Raw genomic sequence first — 27,156 nt, 5'->3', positions numbered from 1 at the left:
TTCCTGAGGCTGCCATTTGGCAAAAATGCAGAGCCCACCTGTGCTGCACAATACCTTTGTTGCTCCTGTATCATACTAGGAAATTCTTCCACTCTTGTATTTTTATTTATATATAAATAACAAGATATGTTGTTTGAATAATAATCTTTATTTCTTTATTAGTTTATTTGTAAAAGGTACATTGTAATCCTGAGCTACTGCTTTTATACATTTAGCATCATACAAAGACAGATCATTTACAGTTTGATCATTTACATTTATTGTGCTCCAAAATCCTTATCTGAATATCATTTTGTCCTAGCAGGAACATAGATAATTTAAATTACATGTATCCCTGAAACATCCACATTAATTTACCCATCTGACCCCATTATCTAAATTACTACAGTCGTCTAAATCACTCAGGACATTCCTTCCAAATTTAGCAAAAACTTGTTTAAAACTATAGAGATGGGCAGTGCAAGAACTGGTCCCTCAATCCTTTGTGAATACATCATTAGAAAAAACTTTCTGTTTCCGTATCCTCTTGGCAAGTCAGTGCTAAATTGACTAGATGTACTTTGATGGAATGGTCCAAGTAATAGTTTACTCATTTTCTTATTACAGCAGTTAACGTGAATTTACAGTGTCTCCCTTTGCAGTGACCAGTGCATAATTCTCCCAAACAGGGAAAATCCAACATGATCAGAGGAAAGTAGGAGGCAACCCATCACCATCTTGTTGTCACCTATGTGACACTGAAGTATTACGAAACAAGTCATATGAAATGCTTCCCTTAGACCCTGTAAAGGAACTTGTACGAATAACCAGAGTTAAGTTCCATAATCCGAGCATGGCTTTTAGGATTTGCCAGTTAAAAAAAAAAAACCCAAACCAAACACCTAAGTCCCAGGATCCTTGAGAAGAAAGCATTTATCCTAACTGAAATCCAAATCCTGGATAAATGGAAATTTAATTGGACTACCAAAATAGCATCTCTCTACCTGAAAAATCTCAAAGCATACAGTGTTTACAAATGTCTCTCTAGCAACAGTGTCAGTCTTTTAAAGTACACTCATAACTTTTATTTCCTGAATAAGGTCACTATGATCTTAGGCAAAAGATACAGTAAGCAGTTCAAGCAAAATGCTTATTGCTTAGGTTTTAAAGCAAGCCACTTTAATATAATTTTAGTTAAAATGTTAAGTACAAATGTGAAGCTACTGTAGAAACACTTATAAACACTCTTGCTTTTGAATTCTGACTGATCATCTAGAAAAATGGCAGACGGATTTTAACATAACAAAGGAAATGTAAAACTTAATACTGTCTGTTGAAATAAAATTCAACACCTATAAAGACAGAGTTATGAACATGTAAACACAGCTTTAGTATTCAGAGCTAGGGAATCTAGCAGCAAAACAAACTATTTGCATATTATGTAGTGCAATGAACATTTGTTCTTAGAGACCCCCAGTCTTAAAACTACTTTAAACAGAATGGAATCCTTAGAGGAAAGGTTTTAAAAGTGTCCAAGATGTAATATCCAGAATTACTAGGTGTTCATCTGCTATAATCTAACAATTTCTCTATGCAAAACTGTGCTCTGGATAACTGACTTTAATAGCTCCCCAGTAGCAGGCTCGAATGAGGCAGATTAAACCTAAGAGATAAGCAATAGCCCAAGAAACATATGTTGCGTGAAATCGCCTGGCGAAATCTTGTGTACCAACCTAAAAAGAGAAAACAGAAGTGTCAAACATACAGTTCTATCTGCTCTTCAGGGAAGAGCAAATTATATTAAGGAGAAGCATTTTGGCACCTTTTTTACTCTGATAAGGATAAATCAGATATTTTATTAGCTTAATTTTACACAATCATAGGATAATTGAGCTTGGAAGGGACATTAGGAGGTCTCTAGTGCCAACTTCCTGATCAAAGCAGGGTCAACTCTAAGGTCAGACCAGGTTGCTCAGGGTTTTAACCCAGCTGGGTCCCAAAAAACTCCAAGGATGGAAGCTACGCAAGGCTCTGGGCACACCTCATAGTGAAACATTTTCATCATTTTCAAACTCAGTAAGGTTGTTAAAAAAAAAAAATCTGTCTCACTGTTTTTATTTCTGGCTGTCACTGTTTTTACTAGGGAAACTGGAAATCCTTCATAACTCACATAAGCTTACACATAAAAAATTATTCAGGTTATAACGCAAGTTAGAAGTATAATGAGAATCACACATATGAATTCAACTGCAGGTATTTCCTCATATGTATTTTTCTGGGACCGCCGGGTAGAAAGTTGGCTCTAGTAACCAGTACCAGATACTTCAGAGCCAAGCAAGCCAGATTATTATTACTCTATTACTCATAAAACTATGTGAGCCTTTTAATTTGTAAATAGCTTATTATCTGGTTTTACTCCTTATAGCTTGTACAAGTTATAAAGGCATATACATGTTTAACTTTTGGAATCCCATTCTCCTGCACTGCAGTGGAACTTACATTACTGGCTATACAGCAATACATATTTCTGGAAACCTGGAGGTTTTGAAAGCCCTAGCAAGAGCAAGATGTTCCAGTATTTCTACAGTGAAGTAAAACCATTTTTCATAAAACTGAAGTTTTTAGAGAGATGAAGAGTCAAATTTAATACCAGGAAGAAGAGACTCTCAAAGTGCCAGAACGTTTTTTTTGGGTTTTTTTTTTTTTAGGAACATTTCATTTTTCTGGCTAACTCAGATGATTAAGTCCATGGTTTTAATGAAGATTACAAAAAACACACAAACTTAGGAGGTTTTACTCAAATGCTGGGGAAAGAAGAGCTGGTCGAGCAAGGCAGCTCCTTTGTACACGCACACCCCTGCACACAGTTGCAAGCATATCATAGTACATCACTCACAGTTAATCCAACTCCAATGAAGATGCATATCATTCCAATTGTAATATAGGCACAGCAGCGTCTCCGTGGCAGTGCACTTCCAACAGAAGAACTGTTAGAAAATAAATGGTATTTTAAATTGAAAAAAACAAACAAACAAAAACCCCTACATAAATAGTAACTGTTCAGTCTAAATGGGGGGAGGGGAAGAGAATTGGCAATACATATACACCATCTTAAGTATATAAAGTTGTAGGCAAAGTCTACAATTATACCAAGCAGTAAAAGACAAAGTCTACATGTTTGCTTATTGGTGAAGGTTATCTAGTATCTAAAAATCTAGATGCTTACAACAAAGAGAGTGGTGCCCCACCTACAGTTTGAGTGTCTACCTCCCATATCCACAGTGCACTCAGATAAGTATCTTTAATAGACTTTGGACTGCAAAACCCAAGTTTGCTTTGCAGCTTCAATGTAGGTGGTGAGACACCGTTTAGACTTTTAATACATGGCTTTAGTACATACACTGCATCTAGGTAACTGGAAATCAGTTCTACCATCCCTAAATGTCATTAACAATAACAACCTGCACTATTTCCTGCAATAGTTCACTCAATACTGTTGAGTGGCTAAACTCTACCCCATTTCTTGAAGATTAAAAACCCAAACCATTTTAGTCAAACATGAAAAATTTTTCATGTTCAACATTTCCAAAGACGGAAATTCTTTAGATGCCTTTAAGTCAGTTTTAGTAACTTCAAAAACATGACAAGTTCTTTTTACCTTCCAATTCTCTTTTAGAGTTCTATCACAAGTTACATGAGCTGCACAAATCACCGCTGACAACCAAGGTAAATAAATCCCCTGGAAGTTCTGTCACTCATCATCTAGACTATGAACTCCACCAACAGACAGCTTTGTCTCTACCTGCTGTGTTAAGCTAAGTATTATAGTGCTTCAGTCAAACATAACATAAAATGCAAGTAAAACATTATTCTTTACTACAGGCTAGAAAAATTATTCCAGAAGCTCAGCATTGTTTAGCAAATACATCTTGAGTCACACATTTGCAATCACATACAGCTACACTAATGAAGAAAATAGGAACACGATTTAATTCCATTGAAAAACAGTGAACACGTAGGTCAATTGAAAGGACTAGAGAGGCAGAGGTGCTTTCATAAAACGTGTACGATCTATCGTAGAGGTAGTTCTGAAGCATCCTGAAGCACGCTATCATTAGCTAAGTACTTCATCCCATCCTGGGAGATCAACACGCCTTTGGAAATACTGGGTTGCTTGTACTCTGTGTTCAAAGATGCAAAAGAAAGTAATTTTCATCTCATGATAGTTCAACATGTTCAAGATAAACGTGTAACAGAAGAAAACACTGCTGAACTATTGAAGTAGTACATCTGTCATATGACTGATCAAATTTCTGGCTCCAGTTAATTAACCACATAGTAAGGCCTCATATGCTTAGCATGTGACTAGAATTTTTTAAGTATTCATCTTAGCCTTCAAATAGATTGGTTTAAGCAGCTTTACTCCAATATTACTTCTTTACAAGGAATTTCTAAAACGCTCGAAGAAAAAAAACCAAACTAACACAGTCCTCAAGCTAACATGCACAGGCTGAGCTTCATCTTGCAAGGCAAGGGTTGAATGCAGTGACCGCTCATAAGCCATCTGTTACACGCTTTCAGAAGAGGAAAAGTCCCAAAACCATTCTGCTCATTAATTTCCCAAGGGAAATTACTTCTTATCAAAAGCCTCACCATACACATTTGGGATGGGATTGGGGGGTGGGGTGTGATTAGGGTGGGAGAATTCCCAATTGGGGAAATAAGGGTATCTTACCACCCTCTCACCCCGCCTCCCCTCCCCCCCCAATACTTCTACAGCCACTCTAGAAGAGGGATATGTTGTCTGATTCCAAGTTACATGAGGAAAAAACACCAAACAAAACTGAAGTTTTATAAAAGGGGAGAAGGAGATGTCTCCAAAAGTTGAACTGATGAGCACTGAGCTTGCCAAACTGACCTGAGGTTCCCTCTTTTGCAGGAATTCCTGGCTATGTACTCAGAAAGTTAATTCTATTACAGAGCTGGATACCTTAAGATAAGCCAGTAGAAATGTCACATTCAATACACCTAAAACACATATGATATTTACTGCACTGTGTATTTCACACAGAGACCAAGCTCATTTTGGGAAAGAGACCTTCACTTTCAGAACTGTCTGACCTATGATCTTGTTTTTTGTAATCATAATATTGCAGGTGCCATGTGTATTTTCCATCCACATTTCTCTCAAGCTCTGTCCCCTCCTATCCAGTAAGAAAGGCTGGGGGAGAAACCATCACCTCAAATACCACAAAAACAAAATGTAAAGAACATCTTAATTTTAACTGCCTTCTTCTTTCCACAGAAGACAAAGTTGAAATAAATAAATACAAGTTTCTACAGTCACATAACAGACCTGGGAGTATTTAGCGATCCAAATAAATCATCATTTATTTAGAATAGACTAGACTATTTCAGTTGGGAGGGACCTACAACGATCATCTAGTCCAACTGCCCAACCAATTCAGGGCTGACCGAAAGTTAAAGCATGTTTTAAGGGCATTGTCCCAATGCCTCTTAAACACTGACAGGCTTGGGGCATCGACCACCTCTCTAGGAAGCCTGTTCCAGTGTTCGGCCACCCTCTTGGTAAAGAAACGCTTCCTAATGTCCACTCTAAACCTCCCCTATTTTTTGTCTCCCAATAGTGATATTAGCCACTGGGCCACTCTAAATAGTGAGGTTTCCCTCTACCGACCCCAAATTACACATTACAAACCCAAATTAGTTTTGAATAAAGAAAACTGAAACCCTACCCCAAAACCTACCAACTACAGCAACTTTGACAGGCACATTCAGAAATACTAAAACTGGGTCAAAAGAACATTTTTAAATTGCAGGAGCAGCTGTTTCCATTGCGGGACGAATGAGGGTGAACTCACTGGAAAGCTATCCAGAAGGCAGCGGTTTCTTCTTTCTGAGCCGCTGCTAAGGAAGCAAAGGCACCTGCCAGACGTTTGGGCAGCGGCAGCAGATATAAAAGACACCAAAGCCAATTTAGCCTCAGGTAGTAATTAGAAGAGGGGAAAACTGCCACAAAGGACAGAGGCTATTAAAGGAGTAGCATGGGAAATCTTAAAGGCGCAGGAGCAGGCTGTCCCCATGTGCCAAAAGACGAGCTGGCAGGGAAGAAGACTGGCCTGGCTGACTAGAGAGCTTTGGCTGGAACTCAGGAGGAGAGGAAAAAAAAAAAAAGAGCTTATAACCTTTGGAAGAAGGGGCAGGCAACTCAGGACTACAAGGATGCCGTGAGGTTATGCAGGGAGAAAATTAAAAGGGCCAAAGCCCAACTAGAACTTAATCTGGCTACTGCCATAAAAGACAATAAAAAATGTTTCTATAAATACATTAGCAACAAAAGGAGGGCTAAGGAGAATCTCCATCCTTTATTGGATGTGGGGGGAAACCTAGTGACAAAGGATGAGGAAAAGGCTGAGGTACTTAATGCCTTCTTTGCCTCAGTCTTTAATAGTGAGACCAATTGTTCTCTGGGTACTCAGCCCCCTGAGTTGGAAGACAGGGACGGGGACCAGAATGGAGCCCCCATAATCCAGGGGGAAATGGTTAGTGACCTGCTACACCACTTAGACACTCACAAGTCTATGGGGCCTGATGAGATCCACCCAAGGGTACTGAGGGAGCTGGTGGAGGAGCTCACCAAGCCACTTTCCATCATTTACCAGCAGTCCTGGCTAACTGGGGAGGTCCCAGTTGACTGGAGGTTAGCAAATGTGACACCCATCTACAAGAAGGGCCAGAAGGAGGATCCAGGGAACTACAGGCCTGTCAGCCTGACCTCGGTACCAAGAAAGCTGATGGAGCAGATCATCTTGAGTGCCATCACATGGCACGTACAGGACAACCAGGGGATCAGGCCCAGCCAGCGTGGGTTTAGGAAAGGCAGGTCCTGCTTGACCAACCTGATCTCCTTCTATGACAAGGTGACCCACTCAGTGGATGAGGGAAAGGCTGTGGATGTTGTCTACCTGGACTTTAGTAAAGCCTTTGGCACAGTTTCCCACAGCATTCTCCTGGAGAAACTGGCTGCTCATGGCTTGGACAGGCATACGCTTCACTGGGTAAAGAACTGGCTGGATGGCCGAGCCCAGAGAGTGGTGGTGAATGGAGTTAAATCCAGTTAGCGGCTGGTCACAAGCGGTGTTCCCCAGGGCTCAGTATTGGGGCTGGTTCTGTTTAATATCTTTACCAATGCTCTGGACAAGGGGATCGAGTGCACCCTCAGTAAGTTTGCAGGTGACACCAAGTTGGGCAGGAGTGCTGATCTGCTTGAGGGTAGGAAGGCTCTACAGAGGGACCTGGACAGGCTGGATCGACGGGCCAAGGCCAATTTGATGAGATGAAACAAGGCTCAGTGCCGGGTTCTGCACTTGGGTCACAACAACCCCAGGCAACACTACAGGCTTGGGGAAGAGTGGCTGGAAAGCTGCCAGCAGAAAAGGACCTGGGGGTGTTGATCGACAGCTGTCTGAACATGAGCCAGCAGTGTGCCCAGGTGGCCAAGAAAACCAACAGCATCCTGGCTTGTGTCAGAAATAGCGTGGGCCAGCAGGACTAGGGAAGTGATCGTGCCCCTGTACTCGGCACTGGTGAGGCCGCACCTCGAATACTGTGTTCAGTTTTGGGCCCCTCACTACAAGAAAGACATTGAGGTGCTGGAGCGTGTCCAGAGAAGGGCAACAAAGCTGGTGAAGGGTCTAGAGCACAAGTCTCATGAGGAGTGGCTGAGGGAGCTGGGGTTGTTTAGCCTGGAGAAAAGGAGGCTGAGGGGAGACCTTATCGCTCTCTACAACTGCCTGAAAGGAGGGTGTAGCGAGGTGGGGGTCAGTCTCTTCTCCCAAGTAACAAGCCATAGGACAAGAGCAAGTGGCCTCAAGTTGTGCCAGGGGAGGTTTAGATTGGATATTAGGAAAAATTTATTCACCGAAAGGGTTGTCAAGCATTAGAACAGGCTGCCCAGGGAAGCGGTTGAGTCACCATCCCTGGAGGTATTTAAAAGATGTGTAGATGGGGCACTTAGGGACATGGTTTAGTGGCAGACTTGGCAATGCTAGGTTAATGGTTGGACTTGATGATCTTAAAGGTCCTTTCCAACCTAAATGATTCTATGAATGCAGGATCTCTTGTGCTTTCAGACGTGCTTTTAGAAGGGTTTTTAAGAGGAAGATCAAAATGCCAGTATTTTGAAGGTGAACAGCACTGCTGAAACTAGCCTCCACAGTAGTGACGAGGTTGCAACATCTTTCTCTTTCCTAAAGGACCTGCAAACTTTATGGGGCAAAAATGTTGTAAATTCATTACGGTTCATAATTTTGTCAGACCTTAAAAAGAATGATAAGTAGGCTCTAAAGGGAAAAAAAAAATAGAGATATTTGGCATTTTGAAATAAAAGCTTGTACCATGCAATGCTCTTTCTAGTAACTGAATTCATGATCCTGAAGTTTCTAGATGATTTAATATACAGCTTGGGAAAGAGCAGCAGACAAAAAACAGTTCCTGCTTCTCCATCATTAAATGAGAAAGATACCAGAAGCCTTCCTTAAACCTCTCACTCTTTTGGGTAACAGGCTGATAAACATCTGGTATTTTGAAACATAAGAGAACACTAAAACAGTAAAAAGAAACAGTTTCTCCCCCATTCCCATGTGCCATCCTCTACACTATAAAACTGTATTATGACAACGTTCTCATTAGCTACAGTTGTTGTCCCAATGCAGTAGAGAATGTGCAACTAAGGGCCTACGTCAGGCAGAACCACTACGCATCAGGAGGACTTCTGCAAACACCTTACCTATACTGGCATGACCAGGTTTGTAGTCCATTTCCAGAGAGATTTGGCCATTTACCAAATAAGTGATCTTTTCTCTGCATCACAACTAATTTCCTATATTTCCCAAGTTATTTTGCAAAAAAATGACTCTTGGGGGGGGGAACACAAGATGATGACACAGACAAAAAAAATGTATGTCACAAAATAATAAATTTGTGACCACAATGGTAGCAGGTAGATGGGATTAAAAACAAACAAGAAACCCAAGGTCCTGTTTCTCCCAACATCCAGATATGAAAGGTTCCTTTGTTTATGTACTCTGAGGCACAATCACTTTATTTTCACTGAACATTCTTTTGTTATTGACCTTTTCATGTAATAACTCCTAACCTCCCCTGCAGTTTTAGAAGGCATTCTTAATATTAAGACCTAATCTCCATCAACCAAATAGGTGGTCACAAGCAAGCTATTTGCAGAGATTCACTACACTTTAAAATGTTTGAAACAAAATCATGAAAATGATTTGAGAATCTAAAAGTCTCAGCAGATATCTTCTTGAAAAACCTACTGTTGCAGTGATTCAAGGTGCCTTTTGCCTCAGTCTACACTATCCTTTTTTCAGTGACAATCATCAACTGAGTCAACAGAAGGAATGAATAGTTTTGCATCTGACTAGTCAGCTACTAATGAAAGAAGTTTTGCACTAATAAGCTGAAATAAAGAACCCCACATTTCCTTCTGACTACTTGGTTACAGGTACCACAACCTCTGACAAAGGGCTGACACAAAGCAGCAGGTCACTGCAGTTATTTATTCCACATCACAAGTCAAAGCTCTGCCTCATCTATGCTGTGCCCTAAATCCATGCATTACAAATGTTTATGCTGCTGGAAGCGCAGAACTCCTGACCATCGCACCTCAAACACAGGAAGACACCAAGCAACTCATTCAAAGCTAAATTACAATATTCCATAGTTTGCATCCTCAGCCCAAGGACAGAAATGCCTTTTTTAAAAAAATTTTGTATTCTGCAACACAGTTGCCACGCAAGCCGTAATTTTCACAAATTGCACTGCAAAGATGCTCTGGTGTTATTACATACAGATAGCATGCTTTGCACTTTATAGACAAAAATACTAAAAAAATCCATAGACTCAAGCTGGATTTTAAAATACAAGCAACATAAATCAACAGAAGATGGACCAAAAGATCACATGGTATGACTTTTGGACTGTTGCTTGGAGCAGCTTTTTTTGTTATTGTTGGGGTTGGGATTTTTGGTTGGTTGGTTTTTGTTGGTATTTTTTTTTTAAGGTTAAACAGCAAATAATTTTGTAACTAAGTAGAGTCAAGAAAAAAGCTGAGGTCAGCTATCAAGTGACATGATAAAAAATAAAACATAATTGCAATTAGTTTAAAACAAACCAAACAAACCACAAAACACCAACCCCTCCCCCCAGGACTGAAGAGACTGAATGCAATTACAGTCAGTAAGAAAAACCCTGCAAAGCAACATTTCATCAAGGCCAGGAGTTTATTTGACCTAAGCAAACTAGAACATATCCACTACTCCACACCTGATCGGTTACACTCCTGAGGTTAAACATACCACTAGACTGACTTCTCTATCAAATACTCCAGTAAAATATTTCAATCACTGTTGAAGGCCAGGCCATGCCAACATCTACAGTACGTTTATCCTAAGCCTTCTGCTTCCTAAGGGACCTGCTAGTTTTCCTACAACATGCAACACAGCTGCAGTTCTTCATTCCCAGTGGAAAACACATTTGCTCCTTCAACTGGAAGTTGCACTTGCCTATCAAAGGAAGACAAATATTTAAATAAATCAGCAGGGCAAGAAGGTCTCTGAAGTAATATTTTTAAGTCTTATTTCACACCCTGTGGTTGAGATTCCATACAAATTTAAAGTATGTTTGTAGCGTAGCTTTTAACAACACTTCAAACTAAGTATTCCCAACCTCAGATAAGAGAGGCCAAACAAATTCTCAAAAAAACCCAAACCCAAACAAAAACGGAAGCATAAAAAACTTACAGGTCTTGTATTCTAATTTTTCTCCTTATTGAAGTAATACCAAATGAGTAGACAAGTTATTCCACAGTAATTCATAAACATTAAACAAGCTAATGCATTAAGATGCTTAACACAAGTTAGTTGCTGAGTTTATGAAATCAGTAAAACCTCTTTCAAATTAAGACAAGATTATTTCCTTTCCTCCTTCTACAGTAAGGCAATTCAAGTTCTACATTTAAACATAACATCCAATGAACTGCATGAAGTGGTAAAATTTCAAGGACATAAGTTGTTAATTTTAGCAACCCATTCCTGTCTATTGTTAGCAGCTCAATCAATTTTATTACTAGCAATTCAATCAGAGCATTTTAATAAATGCAGGTTGGATTTTTCAAAGTTACTGATTTGTGCATAAAAAGTGGAGAATTCATGTGCACATAACATGCTATTTAGCCTTGAAATTCAGATAAACATGGCAAAATAATCAGCATGGCAGACACATTTTACTCCAAAAGACTTTTATGGAAGAAACAACGGCAACTTATTCAACAGTTAATTTACATAACCTTGCTTTCAGAGAACTTACATTTTTTTGCAGTGTGGGCATTTTGCTAGTGTGTTAAATCTCAGTTCCATCCACTGTAAAAAGAAAAAAATAAAAAGGCTGAATAACCGGCCTGAGAAAATGTTTGCTGTACTTCATGCTAAATGTCACTGTGAAAACATTTTGCTTCTCAGGCTTTCTTTGACTTGTTTCTTGCTTTCTTCCGTAAATCGGATGCCCTTTTGTCAGTGGCAACATAGGACTGGGATTTCCATGTGAACATTTCCCATGAGTTGCCTTAGTATTACAAGATTTGCTTGACGTAATGTGGCTTCACCCACAGGCACAGTATGGGCAACATGATGATATTAGTACAGTTTTTTCTCTTACTTCCATGACTATGAATATAGCTTGAATCAAAATAAATGTGTTTTCTTTGGCACAATTACAGATAGACGCATTTTCCCATCTTTCCCCAACCCTTGCATCATTTGTGAAAATTAAGTTAAGCGTGCACAGAAAGATTAGCTAAAGAATATTTTAGAAAGTAGATGTCTTTATAAGTTTTATATGAATAAAATAGAGAGGACTATTGGCTACTTACATGACATTTTAAAAATGTGATATATAAAACTGTCCATGGTATAGTCACAACCTTCCATGCAGACTAAAACCTATCTGGGAAACAGCTTTAGTGAAAGTAATGCCTAGAATCACCTCAACCAGAGGATACACAGTCATAGACTCATTCAAAACCAGCAGTTTTTGTTAAATTTCATTCTGTGATAAGACAAGTATTAAACAAGCATTTTAAACGTTTGCCTTGAACAAGGGGATAAGATTATTGTTCTTCACTCTGAAAGCGGTTATATTGTAATTGCAGCTCTCCTCTGCTGCCTTTCTCAACTGGAGGTAGTTAGCACAGTTTCCTGGTTAAATATAATTCTCCTCTCCGCTCTTAATTTATGCAAAAGTCACACTACAAGTTACTGGCAGGGGAAGAAGCTACAGCACATACGGCCAGTGCCTCCATTCGGATTCTCCTTATCTCTGTGAGACATCAGAAGTCAGTCTACTGAAGTGACTAGTTATAATTGTTGTTATAACTGCTACAAACACAAATCAAAATCAGAGCCCATCCTTGTACGGAAAACAGGACCTACCTACAGCACAGCACCATTTAAACACAGAGAAGAAATTTATGATTTTATGTGCAAAGAAAGAGGATGTAGCTTGTAATGCCTTGCCAGTATGAGCAGGTGTTGCTGTGAGCAAGATTCTGATCCATAGTATTTAGAGTGCGTTTTCCTGCCTCCTGAAAGTCTCCCTCAGTTTTATTTACTTCTAATGAGGCTAGTTCTCCACTAAGAAGAAAACCATCATTTTTTTCCTGGTTCTGAAGTATCCAATTACAATACCAGTTACATAGTTGCTCTTTAAAATTTATTTGTTTACAAAGACTTGGCCAAACTGATACAGCATAGTTGTATTTTACCCCATAATAAAATGAAAGCTGCTGTAATACTCCCCACCTGAACAATATGTTTTAGGAGCATTAATTCTACTTCCACACTGCTGCCAGAGGAGCAAGTCAATTTGCCTGCATCCCTGTCAAAAACTACTCAGTTTCGCTTAGTTCTACACAGCAAAAGTGGGATAAGGTGCGGTTGTCGGTACCAAGTATGGAGATAGGCCTCTTCAGAGCTGTTCTTTCGGATTTTTAAACTGCAATTCCAGAAACAGAAGCAAATCTAAATCCAGGACTCATTTTTTATTTATTTGTAATTCAACTTCACTTCTGTACACTAGTTTTATTCCAGGGTAGGCAACTCCATTTCCAAAGTTACACATTAATCATCTTTCTAGGGTTTTATTTATTTTAAGATTTCTGATTATTAGCCATAATTATTAATGGATACAAACTCAAATGCACCTGGGCTCCAAATATTGATGGAAAAAACAGAGGCATTGATAATCTGTTTTCATTGAGAGTTACCTTGAAGTAAGAGAAGCACTAACTGTTGTGATGCCTTCTGCACACATCAGAAATATTTCCAGAAAAAAAGCAAACATCTGACAAGACATTCAAACTGCAAGAATTCAGATCACATTAGCACAGTAGGGAAAGGTTATTTTCATGCACATTCTAATTCTTGGAGTTTTGGTGGGTTTAACAAGCAGTTTAAATCATGCTTAAAGCTGGTATTTTTACTCCAGAGTACTTTAAAGTACTTGTTTTATGTTAAGAAAACTTGAGGTTACAGTTACATGAAGTTTAACTCCCTGCTGACAATACAAACTGTATTACTCCCATTGAAACAATACAATAAACAATAGCCCAAATCCCTGGTTAGATATACTGAAACACAGATGAGGATTTCAAAGAGCTCTTAAATGTTTCAACCATGGACAAAAACAGACATCCATCAAGGGATTTACTGGAAGAATTTGTCAAACTTTCTTTCTTCTGAGCCTAAAATAGTTCTCAATGCGTTCAATGCAAGACAGAGGAAAAAATACATATATACATATGTACACACACATCCCTACATACAGCTGCTTCTGCCAAAAAAGCTTCCCCTCCGCTCTCCCCAGGTCCTTTGGGAAAGCAAAATACTTCCGCAGATTAAAACATTTCTTAGTTTTCTAAAGGATTTAAAGGGTTTTCTATTAAATTATTTTAGAAGAAATACTTTTCATATTTGATTAGTTATAAAAAAAATAAAATTGACAGAGCACAACTGACAAACCACAGTGCTTAGCCTACAGCCTGTGGCTTACATAGCTTGCTCCTGGCTTCTTGTCCTTGAAGGTGTCTCTGACAGCAGCATGGTAGCAGGGGGGGACAGGGACACCCCTCCCCTGCCTGCCACCATTTCCAAAGGCAACTCAGCCTCCGATAACCACAAATCATCACAGACCGAGGCCCCTGGGAAAGGGGTTGCGGGGAATGACTTAACTGCTGGCAGAAACAGTAACCCAGCCACAGCCCAAGTCCAGAAGCTCTCAAAAAAGCCCAAATCAGATCAGACTGCAATTCAACAGGACAGTTGAACTCTCGTCCTGCCCTCCTTTTCTATTCCACCACTTTTTCCACTTGTCTGAACTCCAAATCTGCCAACTGTGAAAACTTTAACACAGAAAAGACTCCAAAGGAAAGATATAAGCTGATGAACAAAATTGAATAACTAGTGATAGTTCAGCTACAGTATCACTTCAGTACTAAGTCATTCTCCCAGCTGAGACAGAGGAACTTTAAGGCACTCCATAGCATAGAGCATGCGTTTAATAATTTATAAAAAACACCCCCCATGTGTAGAGGCAGAGAAAGCACAGCCCATACTTACGCTTTCATATGGCAAAAAAAAAAATTCTTGGAATGGTAAGGTGGTAAACAAGTTGATACTCTTAAAAGAACACAGAACAAGCAACTGATAATTTGACTTTTCCACCCCAGGGATTCTAGCTTTGCTTGTCTATTTTATGTATTTTTTAACTGCCAAGTAAAGTAAGGGAGATACCTTACTGAGTTGCCAAGAGATGCATCTAGCATTACATATTCACTTTACAATGTGGAGATATCAAAGGACAGAAATACCCTCACAGAAGCTGAGTTTCCAGGCTGACTAAAGCACTTTATTTTCTGCTTCTCTGCTCACGCTCAAACCCAAGCAATTTTCTGATTTTTCTTAAGTAAAAAATTCATTTGCAGAACCTCAAACTTAGTAACAGAAAAAGGTATAAGCAGAAGAGTGGTGGGAAAGCTGTGTAAAGTGAGAAAAAAGGGTTTGTTTCTTGATAACTCAGCATAAGAGAATACAAGCTTTAAATTTCTAATTATTTTGAGGGTTTCTTTTCAGTGTACCATTAAGTGGTAAATTGGTCTTTCTGGCAGATAGGACTATGAAGCTCAAAATGATGCAGTTCCCTAAAGCAACCATCAGATCTGAAGTCACATGCACAAATTCCAAATTAGAAAAATTAGCCTTTTAAGGCATAATCTAGTAGTTATGGGCAAAACCAGGGGTTTGGTGTATTTTTGTTTCCTTATGTTCATCTAAAGGAGTTCATAGCGTAAATGATAGAATTAATTTGGGCTGCACTTATAGAAAGTAAATAGGGGATAAAGATAAATAAAAAACTCCCATGCTTACGGAAGTCCCCAAAGATAGGCCAATAATCTAGCAATGAGAATTTTACTTCATAACACTGACTCTCCCTAATTAAAAAAAAAATAAATTAAGTCATATAGTTGAGATGGTCTTTTGTGTTAAGAGACGAAATTAAAACTTAATACCGTAACTCTTCTACAGCACTGCTTTTGCCTGTGCAGTTTTAAAGCTGTGCTAAAAAACATAACTGCATTACGCAATTAAGTTATGACTGTATCAAACCATAGTGTTCATGTGCAAGCACTTAACAGTTTGTAACATGCTACTATATTAAAAAAAGCTAACAGAAAAGGTAACTTTTATTAAAAGATTCCTCATTTAGAACATGTACTTGAGATAGCCTTTTTTTTCCTGTAGATCCAGTAGTCTTCTGTTAGTAACATTATTCTGTATTGCATACAATGTTCTTACTAGTTAAGGTCATAGATAGACTTCCATGTAAAAAAAAAAAGGCAAACAGAAAACCAACTCCAGCTATCTCCAGTTACAGACTACTGTTCTTCAGCAAGGGTTAAAATAGGATTTATTTTTTTTAATATATAGGCAGAACTAGTAGATAGAATATTTCTCAAGCATCTCTCTAATGGTTTCTCAGATACTACATTACTTGCAAATTCATAATCAAATCCCTAGTTCCCATTTAAAAAAAGTGTAAGAGCCATCTCCTACTCCTTGCATTCATCATGTACTACAGTAGTTAAGCCATTATCGCACACCTCCATAAACCTGAAGTAAAGATTTGAAAGAACAAGTCTAGTCCATTAGAGAGCCCATCACAAGCAAACCCTTCTCTCACTGCTGATACAAGCCAACATGGAGTGCCATCCCTGAAGCTTCCTTTTTCCTTTCACAAAACGCACTTGAGTATTCTCTGGCCTTTATGTATCTTACGATCCTTTGTTTCAGGAACATAACACCACTCTGATGACTATGGAGGTCCTTCAGCTGTACCACTTATCTTAGCCATTTCCCATAACTCACAAACCTGACAAACATTCTAGCACTGCTAGATGAAGCTAAAGCTAACTTACTTGTGTATTGCAGAGGCTCTTCCTAAATCAAAATATGGCAGCCCCTTATTCATGTAAAAGACTACAAAAATGGTTTAACAGCAAGAGTATTTTTTGCATCCTTCCACTACAAAACCAGGATAAACAACACCAGGATAAACTTGCATACAAACCAAAATCTCCAGTTCTGTAACAACCAACAAATATGCTAATGGCAAGAGCTATAACGAACAGCTTTCAGGGGTCCATACAGCAATGGCAGAACCTATACTATCTTAATCACTGCAGAACATAATCATCATTGCAAGTCCAAACAGAACCTAGAAACATAACTTCTTTTTCCATCATCATCTACTCTTACATCTCTAAGCAATAAGACCCGACTTTGGGCTTTATCCATGCATGCACAGAAAGACTGTTAAAAGTATTCTTGAAATGCATGTAAAGGTAACCAAATACAGACTACACCATAGCAATATAGCAATATGAGCACAGAAGAAGCTTTAATTCCTCAATGATGGCATAGAGTGAGGCAATATGCCCTTAAAAGTGCTTACAACAAATAGCTTGAGCGATACCATGGTGAGGTGAGAAGGAGAATCTGGTGCTTTACTTACAAGGAATGTATTTCCACAGTGCCCACATACCACTCTAGTTCCGTCTGGTTGAACTGGCAAGGCAGGCTGAGCTGGCTGCTCTTCTGGGATCAGCATTACTGGACCAAGAGTAATGATGCGTCTACTGTGTTAAGAACATTAGATGTACATGTAATTAAGCTAGCAAAAGAGAAGGATGATGCATTTAAGCAATTAGCTCAGTCACTACCAAATATTTTACACTTTTAAACTGTAATCTGATTTTTAAACAGATGATGCACCCAGTTTTGGTCTCTCTCCAAAGTGTTTTCCTTTTCAGTTTTGAAAACATTCTCTTTCACTAGAAGATCAGCCATGCAAGCCAGAACCCTGTAGACATCAAAGACTTGCCATCATATGGCAGAAACACTCCTCAGGAAAATGAAATCTTAATACCCAGGCTGAACAAGCTCATGAATCTGAATGTACATACCCATGTGAAACACACAGAAAGAGTAAGGACTCTTCCATAACCTAGTTCTGCTTCCCAAGTCAGATACTCCTCCTTCCCACACTACTGACAACCATGTCAATATAAGCAGCATATCTGCATTTGTACAGTAAAAATTCCATGCAAATTGAGTGAACTAAAAAAGAAAAATCACCCCAGGTTGACTAAATGCAATAAATTTACTTTAAAAAACAGTTTGTAAGTATTTGCTTTTATGTTCAATGTGTTTCCAGTTTAATTATACAATTTGTCCATCCAAAATGACAGCACCCAAATTAAGCAACTCAAAGCAGAATGAGGACCAGACTTCCTAGCATGAAAAAAGTGATGGGAAAAATTAAAGCATTATTTAACTTGCACTGCATCTCTCTCCATATACAGCCAAAATTGTATTCTGGGTGGCCTTCCTTCAATCTGGAGCCTTCCATTTAGGGCATACTCCCAACTCTCTCCTTCGAAGTACCCCAATTTTGCTCATCTTCTAGTAAGACAAATACATAGGCTATCCTAGGGAAACTGCTGAGATATATGGTTTTGAGATTATTTTAATAAAATTAGGGCATTTCTGATTCAGCTTGGTTACCAACCATATGATATATTATAACTGAAGTATCCCATGAACATTTTTTCACTCTGACAAAATATTTGGAATGTTTTTAAGTTTTTCCCAACACTGCATTAGTAAAAAGAAAAATCTCCCCCAAGTCTCAAATTATGTTTCAAAACCAGAATAGCCAACAGACTAGCAACTAGGGCACTTGGTGTGGTAGAGCTTCCATTCCAGTATCTGCAGACCTAGCCTTCATCTCAGTTTCTCCTGTTAGAGCTGCACCACTTACAATCAAATTACTCCTACCTCAGTGGGATCTTTAACACCCTAAGCTCAACGGTAAGAACACTCACTATGGCAATTGCACTTGTTTCTGTTATAACAAACGTGTAAATTAAAGTCGAGGGCTGAGAGGAGATTGAAAACTCAGTGTGCCAAAGTAGGGAGGACAGCACTGAAGCCAGCCTGCTGTTCCCTCTCCCATTTCATTCTGAAGTCCCCACTCTGAACCAGGCAAAGCGAGCAACCTGTGTGTTTACAATAATTAAGTTTGCAAGAAATTATGAATGTTAACTCCCAGAAACAAGAAGTTATTTTCTTCTCTGTTGTTCTTTATACCATTTTTTCCTTACAAAGTAGCTAAAATGGGAAACACGCATTTGAGACTACCACTAAATACAAAAAAAGAAAATTTTTTCTTCTTTAAAGTTAAACTTAAAAAAAAAAAAATTGACACTGCCACAACCTGTCTCTGGCAGTAATTCAGTAATGCTCTGTAAGTGTCCATGTACAGAGGCCCAGGCTTGAACCTCTTTTAGTTTTAAATACTCAACACAAAGAGCACCATTGCTTTAAAGAAAACTACCTCAACGCACTTACAGTTTTTTTATTCTTACCAGTTTGGTCTTGGACAGCCTATTTTCCGAGACGTATCCTTACAGATAAGGAGACAATTACATTGACATCTAACATACTTCTTCCCTGAAGGAGGGTTTTTGATTGGCTAAACAAAAAAAAAAAAACACCACAGAACACACATCAGAAGTCATAGCAATTCACTTTTTTCCTCATAACAGCATGACAAAGCAGAACCCCTGTAGTGACAGGTTCTTGCTAACAGAGAAATACAGTTCCTCTTACAGAGGAAACTTGAGAGTCAAGACAAAATTGGAAGTTTTCTCTCTCTGCTCAGAGAAAGAAGTGCAAACTTCTTCACTAGAACAAAAACATTCTGCAAACTAATGGAAAAACCATTCATATTTTAGCAACGAAGACTTCAAGACTTCAGTTTAGTTATTTTTTTTAAATATGAGCTTAAGTAGTGGTATATTTTTTAAAAAACAGTCAAAACATCAAGAGAGCCTCCTTGCCTGGTACAATGGCTTTATTCAGTGAAAGGAGCTCAATCTGGCTCTCAGTCACTAAGAGAATACGTAGACACTGCCGAACTGTAATCTTATTTTAAACTGTACTGGAATTACCTTTCTCCAACCTCAGAGTCAGGTTTCTGGGTCCCTTTCATACAGCAAATCACAAGTCTCAAAAGCTGCAAGATACTTTGTTTGGCCTGAAACATTATATCTTGGCAGGGAAAGTGAGTATTAATGGCAGGTTCTCTCTCTTTTAAGTGGAAAAAAAAAGTTTGCCTGCAGATGTAAGGCTTCTTATTTTCTGGACATAATTTTAAATTATTTTCATAAAATAAATCCAATCCAGTGTTTTTCATGCAAATGCCCCCAGTAGCTGTGGAGTGCTGCAGTATCAGATCCCAAAACTAAAACTGGCAGGAAGGAAAAAAAAAATAGAAGCAGGAGGCCAAAAGCTGAAGACTTAAAGAAAAGGGGAGGAGGAACAAAAAGGTCTGTGATCACTGGAACAGAACCTACAATTTCTGCATTTCAAAATTGTTGTGTTGTGGTTTGTCAGCAGGCTAATAAATTGACTGAATAGTACTGCAGGAGGAAAGCACACATCCAGGGAGAGATGTGGGTTAGTTACTTTGCTTCTTCCATTCTTAACATAATTCAATTCTTCATTTCTCTTCATCTCACCAGAAACAGTTTTACCCTTCTTTACAGAAGAGTAATTACTTAAACAACATCTTTGCTTTTTGTCCTCTGCCTCAGAAGGAAACATCCTGCCCAGCCTCATCAACACCACGAAGATTTATCCTAGCTGCTTGTGGCCATCCTTGTGCCAACAACCCCTGAACTTGCACACTAAGCTACACCAGCAACCCGCTGTGCTGACAGGTCCTTTGCAGAGACAGCAGGAAGGGACTCACCCTTTGTAGGTGAGGACATGAATTCTACCAAGGATGTACTTCAACCTCTCCCCACTTCCCTCCACAAAAAGAAAACGCTAAAAATCCATTTTACCGTAGCTTCGTTGCAAACTGTGCACTTAACAACATGTTGATGTAGCTTGCCATCCAAATTGATTAGCGACTGGCACACGCGGCAGTTTATTACAGGAACACCGCTGGCATCTGGACTTGCAATGGCAGTATACGGAGGAGGAAGCTCTGCTGCAAGAGATCAGGAAGTCTCAGTTGAAGAACCAAACGGGATCCTAAAACACCATCAGCAAAGATAATATCTAACAGTCACAGCCTCAAAAAAGAAAAAAAAATTTAAAAACAATTAAAAAAAATCAAAGTTAATGATTAGTATAAACATAAGACAAACCTAAGTTTGCCTTCCCCTTCCCCACAACTTCCATGTACCCAAATATCAACCATAGTTGTACATAAAGCATACCAGCAACACAAACACACCGTAAGTCACCCCAGAAAAGTGGATCAGACAAAAGGCTCATCTATGCAACTTCATTTTCAAACTAACTTTTTACAGTCCTTAGAAAAGGGGAGAAAAAAAAAAACCCAAACAAACCCCAAACCCACCACAGATTAGTAGCAACCAGAGACTGGCTTCTGAAGAAAAAAACCCAGAAGATAAAACAAGACACAGGTAAGCAGAAGAGCCATAACCAGCATTTACAAACATCTGGAGAGACTGAAACATAGACAAGTGTTTATCATGTAGTAACAAATTACTACAGGTAAAAATACAGAGAAGTCCTGTTAAGGAAACAGGTCTTGGATGGGAAGTGGCATGAACTGCTTCTTTTTTGAATGCAACAATAGCAAATTTATGCTATCTTGAAGAAAAAAGATGAACTGAACCCTCAGAGCTTCTGCTTTTAAGGGTTCCAGATATTTTTGTTGTCCAAGAGCCAAAGCACAGAGGCACAAGGAAATCTTTAGTCACTTAGGACAGGCTAACACAAGGGAGAATATAGTGGCCTCAGGCCCCCATGGAAGACCAGATTTCAGCTTCGCCAGTCCTGAGCCCACGAAAAACCAGGGAGGAAAGACTCAATATCCTTCTTGGTTTAAGAATCCATGGAACGAAAACAATTCAACACAGCAACCTCTCACAAGCTTATTACCACAATTATTTGGCATGTAATAGCATCAGCTTTTATTTCATCGAGAAGTTCAGGGCTCTTCAGGTAAGCAAATAAGGAATGGGAATATTTAGTAGTTCATAGTTAACTTTTTTTAATACTAATAGTTTGAAATACTCTGCAGCCTTGGACTTCAATAAATTATTTCACAATGACATCCAAGCAGCCAATAAAATCATCAGAGAAGCAATGAGACATCAGCCTACTTCCAGTTTACAAACAGCACTGAAGAGAACAGTATCTGCTGGGGAGTGGCGAGGGAAATCATGGGCTGCTATCAAAGCTGACAAGCCCAAGTATTAAATTTAAGCTTATAAGAAAGCACTCATCACTCCTTCACTGTTTTAAAGTGAATATTGTAAGCTGGAGGGATATAAGAAATCCTGCGTGCCCTTCAGATCCAAAAATCATCACAAGCCTTTGAAGCAGCATTGCTGTTCAGTGCTCGCTCTCTTTGCTACTTGGCCTACAAACAATCCAGACCCATACTTGATTTTAACTCACAGGGGCAGTGGAAGGAAGGTGTACACCTTGAGGGTCTCACAATCGCATCCAACATACTTGAATTATTTCAGACAAGAAACAAAATTAACTTATATGCAGTGATGGAATTCTGAAGGAATCATACAAACTGATGCTCTGTTACCTGAGCAAGTAAACTTCCCACCTTCAGCTTTGATATCCTGGTTGCAGAAACCATCATCCTTAAGAAATGTCAGGTAACTTAGACCATTCTGATTTTTTTCCTGTTTCTGAGGAATTACAGTAGCATCCAGTTGAAAATTAAGAATAACAATATTTTGTAGTACTGTGATACCCTGTTTTCAGTACAAGACTGCCACATGCAAGAGAGGAGGTATTACAAGATATTAACAAACAAAAACACACACAAGACAAAACCCCAACCCCCACACACTTCGGCAATTGGAAACAATCTCAAGCCTCCTAAATCACTGCAGAAACCAGGTTTGAGATGTGGGTGATGGGAACAGCAGTGTCTTAGCTGCGAGTGGCAAAGTCAAAGCTGCTGCAAGGGGGTTTGGGCCATAAGCAGGCTACTTCACACTGTTCCTGCAGCAAGCAGCTGATGCACTTTCTGGCTAGGAGAATAGGTAGCCATAAAACAAAAGGCATGTCCAGCAGACCAAATACCAGACACTCTGTCAAGACACCCCTATGGTTCAATCCCAGCTTTGAGGTTACTTTTCTGAAAAGCAACAATCATGTTACAGAACTTCTTTGCTTTGTCCTCTCCATTTGAAGTGCGGCTTCTCAACTCTATCGGCTGCGCACGGGGCAGCTGTGCTAAGGAAAGGCAAACAGTATCTTGAAGGGTACTAGGAAGTAAGAAGACACACACACTCCTCAGCCTTTCAGCTTTTCACGATCCTGGAATACTTCAAGAATTGGCAGCTATACCCGTCTAGGCATTTATAACATTCTATACCCTACTTGTAAGTGACAACTCTTAGGATTTTGAAAGTTGGTTAAATGAGGCATGTGAGCACCTACAGACACTGCGACCCACTTCTCCAGCCTCATACTGGAGCTGCTCGGCATCCAGGTAAGCAGCCTCTCCATTCCTGTCCTGCTGGCTCAGCAAATTTCAGATAGCAAGCGAATAATGGCTGCTTTTCCAAGTGGTGCTGCAGCAAATAACATTTGCTATGGAGCAGAAAGCCAGAGGTATCTTGGCACTGCAACCTTCATGCTTAAAGAAAAAGTGCATTTGGAAGAGCTCCAAAAAACAAACCAGCAAAAGCCACCAAAATTAAGTTTAAAGAAAAGGTATATGGGGCGGGTGGGTGGGTGTGAAAAGGAAAATAAAGGCATTGTCTCAGAGTTTGCTGCTTATTATCCCTTAAGAAAAAGACTGGCAGGTCTCAAAGCACATTAACATATGTACTTTGGTACTTTTTTTGTTTGGGTGGGTTGGTTGTTTTTTTTTTTTGACAGCTTGAATTTCAGGGTAACTACAAGATCTAAAACCAGTTCATAAAGGTCCATAAGGTCCATCATGTTGGATGTGACTGGATGGCAGGCAAGTTTCACATACACACCAGAGGTTTCAGGACACGTTTAATGAGATACTGAATTTCCTGCTGCTGACATACCAGTTTAAAGCTACATTATCAGTTTTTCTTTAAAAAAAATCCAACAGTAATTAGTTCAGCAATATTAGCAGAGTGCCCTACCATGCAGTACATCTGACTCTAACCTACAACCCCCTCCTCACCCCCCGCAGGACAGAGATGCAGTGGAAGATATCACAGCTCCGACCTTAGAAACTCCTTGTGGTGCTTGTGCACTTTCCTCCCTTGGCATTGGAAGGGCGGAAACCACAGGGAACCACTTGCAGCTTACCTGGGTCCAACAGAAATGAGTTTGTTTTGGGGTTTGTTTTGTTTACTTTTTTTTTTTTTTAAAGATTTGTTATCATGTCCTGGGAGGAGGGGGTGAGTAAGCAAAAAAGAGTGAGTGATCTAGGTCAGAGACAGGTAGTTAAGGACTGAGAAAGCCTGAAAAAAACCTCCTAAAAAACCCAAAAGGCCTGGGGGGGGGGGGCAGGGAGCACTGAATAAACCACCCTACTACAGGGAGCACAGCTGATGGTCCCACCGTTTGTCTATGTGAAAATTTTCTTAAACACTGTGCCCTGTGTCCACATTGGAAGGATTTTTCTTCATGAGGAACACCCAGTCATTACCAGGATTCAACCACCCACCAGCTTACACTGAAAAGGGTCAGCTGGGTCTCAGCTGCAGCCTAACAAGGGAAGAGGAGGCTACTTTCAAACCATGGCCTCTCTAATTTAAAGCTCAGGATGACATATTGGGCACAGTAGGTAATTACAAGTACAGGGATAAATCTATTAATGTACATTCAGGTGGCAGTTTGGAGTGTGAAGGGCTTCTTCCTCCTTCCTCTACCTCTCCAGCTCCACACCAGGCAGGTGATGTTAAGTGAGGAAGCTCTGCAGAAAGGGATTTGGAAGCAAACCTCATCTCCCCATGAGAGTGCTGCTTCCCTCTATGTCTAGACTTGCACTAGGGGGAGAGATAACAACTGCCCGTTAGCCAAAAAGACTGCGTAGCTTGCATAGATCCTTTCACTAAGGATAACTGACAGAGCAAGGAAACTAGAGCTACCCGGTCCATGTGACAGCTCTGCAAAATTTTGTTCTGCAGATATCTTTCTGTAAGTTTTGTAGAGCAGTTTTGAAGTGCTACCTAGTATGCTTGCTCGTGGACCGATCAAATAAGAGATCCTCAACTTGTAAAGAGATGTTTGACATTTAAGAAAGCTCTATGGTTCTTCCTCACTTTGGGGAACAAGCCACTGTCTCAAGCACCACACCCCACCATGGGTTAGTTACCGGGAGTCACAGACGTGGACTGAAGGTGCAGCAGGGCACAGCTACCAACTGAAATGATCATCCGGGGTCCAGCTTGTTTCTAGGTCATGAGTTTTACCCTGGGTTCAAGCAACTGATCCGATGCATTTTCATTAGTTTTTAAATCTATAAAGACCTTTTTAAAAAGTCTGAAATGTACACAAAAGTAATAGTTACAGGATAAGGACTACTAAGAATAAAAACATAAAATACCAGAATTTAACTGGTATTAAGGAATTCTGGATTTTTTTAAACTACAAAACTTAAGGGATGATGCGAATCCTACACAATTTGATTAAAAAAAACCCCACAACCCCTCTGCTGTTTTTCAGGCCGATATTCATTTGTGCAATTCAAATGAAAGTAAACAGTCAACGCTGGCTACAGCACTAACTGAAATACATTTTCATATCAAGGCAAAGAGGACTAGCTTTCCACAGGTTTAAATATTATTCAAAACAGACAGATGCTCACTCGTACCATTCTAGTTACATACATATGTAATAAAACTATACAATTACATTAAAATCCTTAAGAAAGGGCCAACACACTGGAGCCAGTGAGATCAGGGCTGTAATCTTACATTTTAAAGGCTACTGCTAGCAACGCTGCACTAATCTTATTTAGTCTTGATTCCTTCAGCTTTTTCTCCTCCTCGCTTTCTGCTCTAAAATGTTTCACTGGAAAAAAAATAATCTATTAATGTATTTTGTAAACCTCCTGATTTATATTTTCTAAGTAAAAATTTTTCACCTACTTACTAAATATTCAGTATTGGTCAACCAGATGATTTTCCTAAGTCTGTTAAAGAAAGTTAATACCATATTGTTAAGCCACGATTCCAGATTTGTAACCACAGTACCTGACTTGCTTTAAAAATAAAGCCAAAACCAGCTATGGCCTTGAAATGCGTTTGCAAGGACATCCTAGTGGTTTTGGACTTCAGCTGCCACACTGCACAGAGCCCCTTGCTTATTTAAATTTGCCTGCCAGACGGGAGCTGATCAGCTGGCATCTCTGGGTTAGCGCACTTCGATGGGCGCCGGAGATGAAAGCGAGACCTGCGTACTTCATTTCGCCTCTGCGCTGCACCTCTGCTGGCCGCCTCTACCCTGCAGCTCACCGTACCGAGTTGGGCTCTTCACAGCTAAGGATCTTGTACTTAATCCTGCTCCTAATTAATGGGGGAACCGAAGTCCGACAATTACCTCGCAAGCTCCGACATGCGAGGGAGTTATAATAAGCAGACCGGTTCGGGCTTGTTCTGCCACTGCAAACAATTATTTTATTTTTTTTTTCCTCCCCTTTTGAAGAGTTCACGCCGGAGCGCGGCGCAGAGCACGGCCTACCCGGCCCCGAGCGGCGTTACCTGTTGTTCCCCAGCTCGTCCCCCGCCGCCGGGGCAGGGCGAGGGCTCCCCCCCGCCGGCGGCTCCCGGCCCGGCCCCTCCACCTCCCGGCCGCGCAGCCCCCGCCGCAGCGGTCGCTTCGCCCGCCGACAAAGGCAGAGGGAGCCCCGCGCTGCTGCAGCCGGGCGGAGGCGCCGCGTCCCCCCGCGGCGCAGGGCCCGGCCCCCCCAGCCCCTCGGGCCACGCCGAGCCCCTCGGGGCCCGCCCGCCCCGGCAGCCGCCCCCCTGCCCGGCACAGGTCCGGGGGCGGCGGCTCGGCGGCACCGGGCGAGCGGGGAGGGCGGCGGCCTTACCTCGGGGGCTGCTGTCCGGCAAATAGGGCGGCGCGGTCGGGGTGACATTGCCAGAGCCGGGCGCGGAGAGCAGGGGGGAGCGCTCGTCCACCCCCTCGGCGGCCATAGCTGCGGCGCGGAGGGCCCTTCCCGCTGCCGGGCTCTCGGCGTGAGGTGGGGAGGCGGCCGGACCGGCAGCGCCGGGGAAGGGGAAGGAGCGCAGAGGAAGGGGCTGGCAATGAATAGGACCGGGGCGGGGAGGAGGGACGGCGGGGCGGGAGCTGGGCTCGCCGGGCCTGCCTCCCTCCGTCCCCCCGCCACGGGCTAATGAGCGGGGCAGGCGGCGCAGGCGGGGGAGTGCCGCTGCGGAGGGCAGGGCCGGGCCGGACCGCGCCGCGCCGGGGCTTCCCGGGCCGGGAGCCTCCCTGCGGCCTGCCGGCAGCCGCAGCGGCA

The 27,156-nt window shown here is 40.8% G+C and overlaps 1 protein-coding gene across 2 annotated transcripts; it reads right to left on the bottom strand.

The window, feature by feature from the left end:
- Positions 1–139: 139 nt before the first annotated feature.
- Positions 140–27,156, bottom strand: PIP4P2 (phosphatidylinositol-4,5-bisphosphate 4-phosphatase 2). 2 transcript variants are annotated; one of them, XM_072852239.1, is made up of 7 exons: positions 26,725–27,156; positions 20,540–20,685; positions 19,058–19,164; positions 17,143–17,266; positions 11,386–11,438; positions 2,876–2,966; positions 140–1,712 (listed from the first exon to the last, which is right to left on the bottom strand). In XM_072852239.1, exons 1-7 carry the CDS (start codon positions 26,828–26,830, stop codon positions 1,569–1,571), a joined length of 771 nt encoding a protein of 256 aa, XP_072708340.1. In that variant the 5' UTR covers positions 26,831–27,156; the 3' UTR covers positions 140–1,568. The 2 variants fall into 2 exon arrangements, with proteins under 2 accessions (XP_072708340.1, XP_072708339.1); XM_072852238.1 differs by having other exon boundaries at positions 20,540–20,688; positions 26,725–27,153.

Source organism: Ciconia boyciana, chromosome 2 (assembly GCF_034638445.1).
Source record: "Ciconia boyciana chromosome 2, ASM3463844v1, whole genome shotgun sequence".
Lineage (NCBI taxonomy): Eukaryota > Metazoa > Chordata > Aves > Ciconiiformes > Ciconiidae > Ciconia > Ciconia boyciana.
Note: the sequence above shows the minus strand (reverse complement) of the source record. Positions and strands in the feature narration are given on the sequence as shown.

Bases quoted from the DNA above. Each gene is read 5' to 3' on its own strand.
- PIP4P2 (XM_072852238.1), bottom strand. From the start codon at position 26,830: ATGGCCGCCGAGGGGGTGGACGAGCGCTCCCCCCTGCTCTCCGCGCCC. The intron at 17,267-19,057 runs GTAAGAATAAAA...TTCTTAACACAG, and splicing joins GGCTGTCCAAGACCAAACTG to TAGACGCATCATTACTCTTG. The intron at 11,439-17,142 runs GTAAGTAAAGCA...TTCTTTTTACAG, and splicing joins ACTGTGGAAATACATTCCTT to TGGATGGAACTGAGATTTAA.